Raw genomic sequence first — 10050 nt, 5'->3', positions numbered from 1 at the left:
TTTGATCTATTCGACTTAATCCAACTCAACTCAACTTAAAACAATTTTTTAGAATAACATTTTTCAAATAATCTACTAAACAGGGCCATATAATTATGTTATTTTTTAGAAATTTTAATATGTTAAAAGTCTAGTTTAACCTTTCCTTAAGTTAAAGTTAACGGTCTAATGTTACAAGAGAGGGTGAGAATGATAGTTTTCGAACTAAAGGTAGCCACTTAATTTTATGTAGTTAAAGGGTGAAACTGTAATTATCCTTTTTTAAAGTTTAATTAGAGCAAGTAAAAGACTGCCAAAGCAGAGAATGATGAGAAGCATGAATCATCACATGGTTGCATATTTCGATGTAAATTATCAGAACCTCTTCAGTTACAAACTATATATTATATAAATAATGCCAAATTAAGGAATAATTAGTTTCATGCAGTAAAGCTTATGAAGAAAAACAATTATGACTTTCGTGGCCATATAATAACAAAATATGTAATGTAACATCATATAATAAGGTTAAAATCTTATATGATTCTGATTGAGAGAGAGAGAGAGAGAGAGAATTTAATGGCCCCTTAGGGTCCTCAACCACAAAATAATATTGCCTTCCCATTAATTCCTTTATTTTTGAGATCTTATCTCAAACAAAACATCAATCAATGCAAGTGTGTTTCCATTGCTTTATTATCCTCTTGAGGGGCCTCATTTTTTTTATTAATTTTCCAGGGTCACTATAGAGCTATAGCTTTACCTGAAAGGACCACCACCTACTCTTCCCATGCCAACACCCACCACAATATCAACAAGTCTAAATTTTATATTCTTTGGGATTTTGAGAGTCTACGGCTTCGTTTGGTTGGATTTTGGGAATACTACTTTTAGTATTCCCAAAAAAGTTAAACAGTAAAATACCCAAAAACTCATAATATTATTCAACTTTATTTAACTTTTTTAAACCCCATAAATTTGTTAATTTAATTAAATACCCCTAAATATTTTTAATATTTTTGTTACAGCGACTCCGGCCACCCTCCGGCGGTGGTGGTCGGCTGTCCGTATTTGAGGGTGGGTTGGAGGTGTTTTTGTTAACTTTTAATGTTTTATTATAGGGGGTGTTTTGTAAAAAAATAAACATAGAGGGTATTTTATTAATTTGTAAATCTTACATCGTAATACCCGCCCAATTCAACTTTTTTTTAACTTTTTTCAAAAAACTTTTCTCAAAAACCCAAAATTTTGAACCAAACGAAGCCTACCTTTCGGAAAAGGTCGTTTATGATAAATTTTATGTAACTTTAGCGGATTTCGACAGATTTTTGAGTTTGTTTTTAATTAAACCAAACATTAAAAACATGTTTCATTCATATTCCTTTGAGAGTTTTCCAGTTATTAAGATAACCCTACAGTTTTGAAAATATGTCGAAAAAGGTCGTTTCTGATAAAATTCATAGAATTTTAGTTAATGTCGAGAGATTCTTTGGCTTGTTTTAAATTAAACCAAATATTAGGGGAGGCTGGTGAAATTTTATTGACTAGTCTAAATTTCATTTAATTTTCCTTTGAGAGTTTTTTTAAATACCAAGACAACCTTGTTCTTTAGTTTATCTTTCAATGAACCAAAAATTAGGAAAGGTCGATGAAATTTTATTCATATTCCTTTAAGATTTTATCTTAGTACGAAGGCAACTTTCTGGTTTCAAAGATAAATTGAATTGCAGATAAATTTTCTAAAACTCTTAGAGGATTATCGAGACAGATTGAATAGAACTCTTAATACAAAGACAGTTTTCTGGTTTCAAAAATAGGTCTAATAAAGGCCATTTCTGATCAATTTTATAAAATAAACATTTATAGAATTATAGAGATTTATGACAACTATTCTCAAAATCCCAAACACAGATTCTTGATTTGTAATTAAGCCAAACTCTAGAGGAGGCAAATACAATTATGAAATTTCTCTTTTACCAACAAAAATTCTTTAAACTCTCCTTTTGGCCTCAACTTTTTTTTCCAGCAGTCAATCACTCCAAAATTCCCTACAACAACTTCTCTCTTTCTTTCTCTCCCTCCATCCATCTTCATAAAATCAATCTTCATACAAGCTTGAGTTGAGTTTCTTTCAGGAATGGAAATGGATATATTCCCATATAATCTTCATTTAAGTGGCTCCCCCAAGAAGAAAGATTCCCAGAAAAACCAGCCCTCAACAACACAAACTCCTTCTCCTCATCATCATCAACACCATGAAGAAGAAGATGAATCTCTCAATTTACGAAACCTCTCCAAAGTTATTCTTCCTCCTTTAGGCGTTTCGAGCTTCAACCAGTACCAGACTCACTCCAAATGGATCGTCGTGCCCATGGATTCGAGATACCGGTAAGTTAATATTTACTTGCTGCATGAAAAACATTCCAAATATATGAGTTTAATTAAGTTATCTGTTTTCTGCATTATAAGCGTTTTTGTGAGTTTTTTTTTTCTTTTCATTTTGTCTTGTAAAAGTGTTTGCATGAGGAACAAGAAGGACAAGTAAGTCCGGACGAAAGTTGAGTGGACATTGTTTTGACTCGTTTCAACCACGAGTTGACTCAAAGAATACCTTTCACATATTAATTTTAATATAATAATTAATATTTTATGTTCCCACTGAAACTGTTTCCTGAATTTAAGTGTACTCTTCTTCCATAAATTAACCTGGATTGGCCCAAGCCAACCTATCAGGTACATAGAGTTTCGCTATATTCCAGTTAAAAAAATATACATATATATTCTGCTTTCTTAATAAATTTAATATGGTTTTATTTTTCAATTAATAGTTATATTTACTGACAAACTTTTGCATTTCCACAACAAAAATATGTATTTATAAATAGATTATTATTAATAAATAATAACTATGCAAAATAATAAAACTAAACCATATAATATTTTGGTTCCGAAAATGCTTAAGATTATCCATATTTCTCTAATATTGTTTCCCATTTCTGCATTGAACATCAGGCAAAAATTTATTAAAAAAAAAAAAAAATTCTATTATACACCTAATTGGTCAAATAAAATCGTTTCTATACATATATAAAGAATCATTTTCTTATGCAACATAAGAAAACTGATAAAAGACAAAATACTGTATAATAATTTTCTAGAGCAAAAAATTTAGCCAAAATTGTTCTTTAACATGTTCGCATTTGCGAATATATATATATATATATATATATAGATGAATTATTTGAATAAATCGTTATATATATATATATATATATATATGAATTATTTGAATAAATCGTGAATAAATGTATAATTATTGTTAAATATGCAGGGGGTGGGAGTCATTTATGGTGGTTTTGGTGGCATATTCAGCATGGGTTTATCCCTTTGAAGTAGCATTTCTAAACTCTTCACCAAACAAGAAACTCTACATTGCAGACAACATTGTTGATCTATTTTTCGCCATTGATATCGTCTTGACATTTTTCGTTGCTTACATTGATCCAAGAACTCAACTCCTCGTTCGTCACCCTAAGAAAATTGCTATGAGGTTTGTCTCTTTTACTTTATTAATTTAATATTTTTTTATATAATAAACCTTCTATTAAAAGAAACTATCTCATCATATCAAACAATGCCAATGAAACTTAAAATTATATATAACTGACAATAATAAAACCCTTTTTTGACCAGATCTAGAATTGAATTATTAACTTTAATTAAAATAATATGATCATTAAATTTCTGGTTTGGGGTTATGGGACCAACCGAATTATGAAATGGACCTTGGAGATGAAGAATTAAATTTGTTCTATGCTAGAGTTTGATGTAGCAGGGCAGTGAAGTGGACCAATTTCTGAAAACCATTAAAGTTGTGGAATCTGACTAACCAGTTCCTGGTCGGCAGCCACACCACTTTAAGTGAGCTATAAAGGGTCGTGTAGTTTAGTCAAACTGGGCTCTATTCAGCTCATACTCATCATAATGCCCTGACCCACTATAAAGTGTCAGTTTCTAGAATCTGTGGGCTAAATTGTGTTTCCAAATTTTAGAGGAAAATAAAATTATCCCAAAACTATATCTAACAGGTCGGCTGGAGCATAAATGTCAATTGGGCTGGGCCAAGTGGTAGACACAAGCCCAATCAAGCTCAAGGCCCATTTTGAGTTTACCATTTACTGAGGACGAACTTACCATTTGCCCCCAACATAAAATTAGCTGGGCCTAAGCTCACTCTATAACAATGGGCCCCAGATGGCCTACTGGAAAAAAAATGACTAATTGATTTTGTATGTTTAGGTACCCCCCAGGCACCAACATGACTACTGAATGTCAGTTTTTAGAAATTTTGGGCTACATTGAACTCTACCCAAACCTGAAGGGGAAAAATATTATCAAAAAACTTTATCAAACAGGTCAGTTTGAGCAGAAATGTCAATTGGGCTGGGCCCTGCTTACCTTTGCTTAAACAGAAAATTAGCTGGGCCCAACATATTCTTTCATCACGGCTTCGGTCCTCTAAGGACCTACTTGACTCCAATGAGTGATTTTATTTATAAGCATGAAATGAATTAATTGATGTGGTATGTTTAGGTACATTTCAACATGGTTCTTAATGGATGTGGCATCAACCATTCCATTTGAGGCACTAGGCTACTTGATCACCGGAAAAGAAAAGGTGGGTCTATCTTACTCGCTCCTAGGAATCCTTCGGTTCTGGCGACTCCGACGGGTGAAGCAACTCTTCACCAGGTTGATTATCTTTTCTAAATATTTAAGGCTTTAAGCACAATTTTAGTGATCACCAAGTCCTTAACTCACATTTCGCATTTGTATTTATAGACTTGAGAAAGACATCAGGTTCAGCTATTTCTGGGTCAGATGTGCTAGACTACTATCTGTAAGTGAAATTTCAAACCGAGTCTCATTCTCGAGGGACAAGTCAAAGTCTTGGGTAGAATTGATATAATATCTTACAAATTAATATATAAATGATGTAATATATTTGTTATGCTTATAATTTCTATAATTACAATCGAATTTTATGAAAAATGAAGTGTAATATTTGATGTAGGTGACATTATTTCTAGTCCATTGTGCTGGATGCCTCTACTATTTGCTAGCTGATAGATATCCACATCCAGGAAAGACATGGATAGGAGCATGGAACCCTAATTACAGAGAAACAAGCCTCTGGATCAGATACATTTCAGCCATATATTGGTCCATCACCACCATGACCACAGTTGGTTATGGTGATCTCCATGCTGTCAACACTGTTGAAATGATCTTCATCATCTTCTACATGCTCTTCAACCTTGGCCTAACTGCTTACTTAATCGGCAACATGACAAATTTAGTCGTCGAAGGAACTCGTCGCACAATGGAATTCGTAAGTACAGTTAAAAAGTTCTACAATACACTGGTTCAGTTCAAGCGAGAATCCTAATTTATTTTTTCTTATAATTTTGCAGAGGAATAGTATCGAAGCAGCATCAAATTTCGTTTCAAGAAATCGGTTACCTCCAAGATTGAAGGTTCAGATATTGGCTTATATGTGTTTAAGGTTCAAGGCTGAGAACTTGAATCAACATCAACTAATTGAACAACTTCCAAAATCAATATGCAAAAGCATTTGCCAGCATTTATTTTTTCCTACTGTGGAAAAAGTCTATTTTTTCAAGGGTGTTTCCAGGGAGATACTCCTGCTCCTGGTACGAAATTAATTTAAATTTGCAGTCCAATAAACTTGTACCAATTCAGATACATTTTTCATTTGTGTAATCTATAACAGGTTGCAAAGATGAAAGCGGAGTACATTCCGCCAAGAGAAGATGTGATAATGCAAAATGAAGCACCGGATGATGTGTACATAATTGTTTCAGGAGAAGTTGAGATAATTGATTGTGAAATGGAGAAGGAGATTTTTGTTGGGACTCTTCAAACGGGTGACATGTTTGGGGAAGTTGGTGCACTTTGTTGCAGGCCACAAAATTTTACTTATAGAACAAAGACACTTTCTCAACTCTTGAGGCTCAAAACCAATGCATTGATTGAAGCAATGCAAAGCAAACAAGACGATAATGTTGCCATTCTTAGAAACTTCCTGCAGCATCACAAGAAGCTGACGGATTTGAATATAGGGGAGTTATTGGTGGAGGGAGGTGGAGAAGAAGATGGAGATCCAAATATGTCATTCAATCTGCTAACAGTTGCTAGTACAGGCAATGCTGCTTTCCTTGATGAGCTTCTCAAGGCAAGATTGGATCCTGATATTGGAGACTCCAAAGGAAGAACCCCATTGGTACGTTCATCTGGTTTACTAAACACTTTCTTCCGTTGTTAATTTAAGAAATAGGTGACCATTTCTTGAGATATAGTAGCCTTAAACTGAGTCTAAAACCCATTAACATGTTCATTTCCATCTTATGAGGCTCAATTTGCAGTTGTTCCTTATTTCTTAAGCTGATAACGAAAAAATGTTTGGTAAATTCATTTCAAAAGTGTTGATGTCCTTAACTAATGGCATATTTTAGTTCTAACCCTGTATCATAATAAGAGATTCTACATAAATTCTATAACCATACATTTGATTCATTATTCCATTTTCTTTTGTTTAATTAATGTATGGAATTTTTGCAAGTCTAGGCAAATTATTTAGCTATATATGTAAGCATCATTTAATGTTTCTATTTCCTTAAAAAAAAAAAAAATACCCCCTTAACAAGACTTTTTCTTGTATATGTTTGTGATTTATTATCAGCACATAGCAGCAGCCAAAGGGCATGAAGAGTGTGTTTTAGTTCTCCTGAAGCATGCCTGCAACATACACTTACGAGGTAAATCAACTACCCTTTTTTTTTTTTTTTCCAATATATGTTTATGATAGCTCTTTTAAGTTAAAATTATAACTATAAGAAATTTTATATTTGCATTGTACAAAAGTTTGTATATAGTTAGTTCAAAAATTTATCAAAAACCTTCCTAGAAGTTAAGATTAAGTTGTACAACTACCCCATGTTTCAAAACTTTCTTGAAGTTTCATAAAATATTTCGAAATCCTCCCTTGTCCACCTATTTTATAATAATATATATGATGTGATAATTTCAAAAGTCTTATCCGGAATTTTGTATATTCCTCTTTCCATTGACATGTAAACAATGCATTAATTTGGTATCTAATAAATGATAAGATAACGCTATATAAGACGATGTGTATTTAGAGATGAAAAATAATTTAAGATTGATACTTAGTGACTCAGTTTTTTATGCAAATCTCGTTTACTATAATAATTAAGAGTTTGACAGTTAACATTAAAAGACCAAAATATTCAAAAAAATTTGTATCCCAAACTTTGGAATTTTATCTTTTATTATTTACTAGAGCCAGTTAATAATTTGTGAATAGTCCACATCTTAAAATTTTCATTTCTTTTTTTAAGTTACAATATGACCTTCATAAGACAGTTATCTAATAATCACAATACATTGCATTGTAGATATAAATGGAAACACTGCATTGTGGGAAGCTATATCATCAAAGCATCATTCCATATTTCGGATTCTCTACCATTGTGCTGCAATTTCCGACCCTTACACTGCCGGCGACCTCTTAAGCACGGCTACAAAACGAAACAACCAGACAGTGATGAAGGAACTCTTGAAATCTGGATTGAACATCGATTCGAAAGATCGCCATGGCTTGACCGCAATACAAGTTGCCATGGCAGAAAATCATGTGGACATGGTAAACTTGCTAGTGATGAATGGCGCAGATGTTGTTGATGCAGACACTTACGAATTTTCTTCGACAAGATTGAACGAGATGCTTCATAAACGAGAAATTGGACACCGGATTACGGTGCATGATAACACAACAAATGAAGTGATTTTAAAGAAAATTGAAGAAGAAGGTGAGTGTGGAAAATCAAAGGGAGTAAATTATGAAAGGGTGAGTATATATCGAGGACATCCTGTGGTGAGGAAAGAGCATTGTTGCCATGAATCTGGAAGGTTAATTAGGTTGCCAAATTCACTTGAGGAGCTCAAGAACATTGCTGGTACATCTTCTAACCTGTCCACACTCAATTTTACTTCAATTTGCTTGATAGTTATGCAATTGCCTTTCTTACGTATTTTATAATAGGGTCGGGCTATAATAACTTAAATTTGACTACAATCCATGGATTAATTACTAACCATAAATTAGGACAATCAAAAAGAGGAACATGGAACTTGATCATTGGATTTAACGGATTGGTGGCGATTAATTAGATTATTTAAAAGTTAATATAGCATAAACCTAGTAAAAATTAATAATATTAATGGTCTATGACAAAACTTAAGATTAAACTATTTGAATTGGGACACTATCAGTTTAAGCAAGAGTAACTTGAAAATTTGATTTATCTTAGATTGGGACAGAAATTGCTAATTATGGATCTAATGCAATCCAATGAACTCGAGAAGAAAGTTGAATTTTTTTTTTTTCTTTTAATAACTTTGGTAACTTTTAAGCCATTAAAATGTAAATGAATTTATGAATATATATTAGTGTCACAAATTAAAATAAAATATTTAATTTCATATAGCTTTAACCCATAGGTAAAATGTCACAAAATATTAATGGTATATACCACATGATTAGAAATACTTTTGATATTTACAGAAGTTCTATCATATAGCCTAAGAATTATGCAGAATTTCATTTTATATAAATGATAAAGATTTTAATTTAGGAGTCACAAAAGAATTAATTTAGCGGATTTATTTGAGAGATTTCTCCCATAATTAGAAGTAATAAAGAACAAAAGAGCTGTATATAAAAAGAAAAAAAGGTACCCTAAAACTTTTGTTAGGATTATTTAAACTATTTACATTTTGAATTGACGTGTTTATTTTGATTTTTGATTTTTTCCCTTTCTCCGTAATAGGTGAAAAGTTTGGGTTTGACGCAAGTAATGCAATGGTGACAAATGAAGAAGGATCAGAAATCGATTCAATTGAAGTGATTAGAGATAATGATAAGCTTTTCATAGTAGAAGATACAAACATCTAAATGCAATCTAATGAAATTGTTTATTATATATCCTTAGAAGGAGCAAAAATTGATTCGGATTAGAGATAACTATAAACTTTTCATAGTTGAAGCTCTCTTATAGTAAAGTGTACAAAAATTAAACTCAAATAGCAAATGGAAAGCTCTCTTAATAATCTTTCGTGGTTTAGAATTTATCTTTTTGTTCATTTTGTTCTCATTTATACTTACATAAACTTATTACTATTTAAAGGACGTTATTGGATAAATTATTTTAATGATATCATTCTTATTTATCAAAATAAGCAAATTCATAACATAATAAATAAATCAATTGTTAGTTTAATTTGATGGTATCATCATTTGATAAATAAAAAGAGTATGATGAATGAATCACATTAATTATCTATATATTCTCTATGATTAAAAGGTTCAAATTATCTTCATCGTACGTATGAGGGAACCACTTAATAATACAAGTATAATTTTATAATATGCAACCTATAATATATACGCATCAATCACAGAGTTATTCATGACAAAATTTCAATTTGTTTTATAAAGGCCTCAAACGTGCTTGATTTTATCTTCTTCTTAATTTGAATAAACTGTGATCAATCCACATATTGATCAAATAAATTCTATTTGAAAACTAAAACTAAAATAATTAAGAGAGTAAAACTAACTCTTTATATATCAGCTGAACAACATCTTCCCACCTGAAGTTTGCCCTAACGAAAATTTACTACCCAAAAAGTTTGAAAACGATAATTTTGTAGGAACCATGTCGTGGCAACTGCGGAATAATAACAAAAAATTTCTTGCCATGGCACAGCTTTTAGGACACGATCAAAGATGGCAGCAGAAATACAAAAACATTTACAACATGGATCGTTCCTTAGAACCAAGATTAAGGTACAAATTTACAGTTTATACATTAAATAAGAATTTGCAGATTTTAGTTTAGAGTTTAAGAAATCATATACACGTTTGGAAGCTTCTCTAACTTATCTCTGAACATATTTCGCTACCGA

The 10050-nt window shown here is 31.8% G+C and overlaps 1 protein-coding gene across 1 annotated transcript; it reads left to right on the top strand.

Moving 5' to 3' along the window:
- The first annotated feature begins 2000 nt into the window (after positions 1 to 2000).
- On the top strand, positions 2001 to 9194 carry LOC116144082 (potassium channel AKT2/3). The gene is made up of 10 exons (XM_031429535.1): positions 2001 to 2367; positions 3311 to 3529; positions 4573 to 4731; positions 4822 to 4879; positions 5054 to 5371; positions 5454 to 5693; positions 5774 to 6283; positions 6743 to 6818; positions 7479 to 8039; positions 8913 to 9194. Exons 1-10 carry the CDS (start codon positions 2117 to 2119, stop codon positions 9035 to 9037), a joined length of 2517 nt encoding a protein of 838 aa, XP_031285395.1. The 5' UTR covers positions 2001 to 2116; the 3' UTR covers positions 9038 to 9194.
- Positions 9195 to 10050: the final 856 nt, after the last annotated feature.

Source organism: Pistacia vera, unplaced genomic scaffold (assembly GCF_008641045.1).
Source record: "Pistacia vera cultivar Batoury unplaced genomic scaffold, PisVer_v2 Contig437, whole genome shotgun sequence".
NCBI lineage: Eukaryota > Viridiplantae > Streptophyta > Magnoliopsida > Sapindales > Anacardiaceae > Pistacia > Pistacia vera.
The sequence above is the reverse complement of the archived record's forward strand: the minus strand, read 5'-3'. Positions and strand labels throughout refer to the sequence as shown.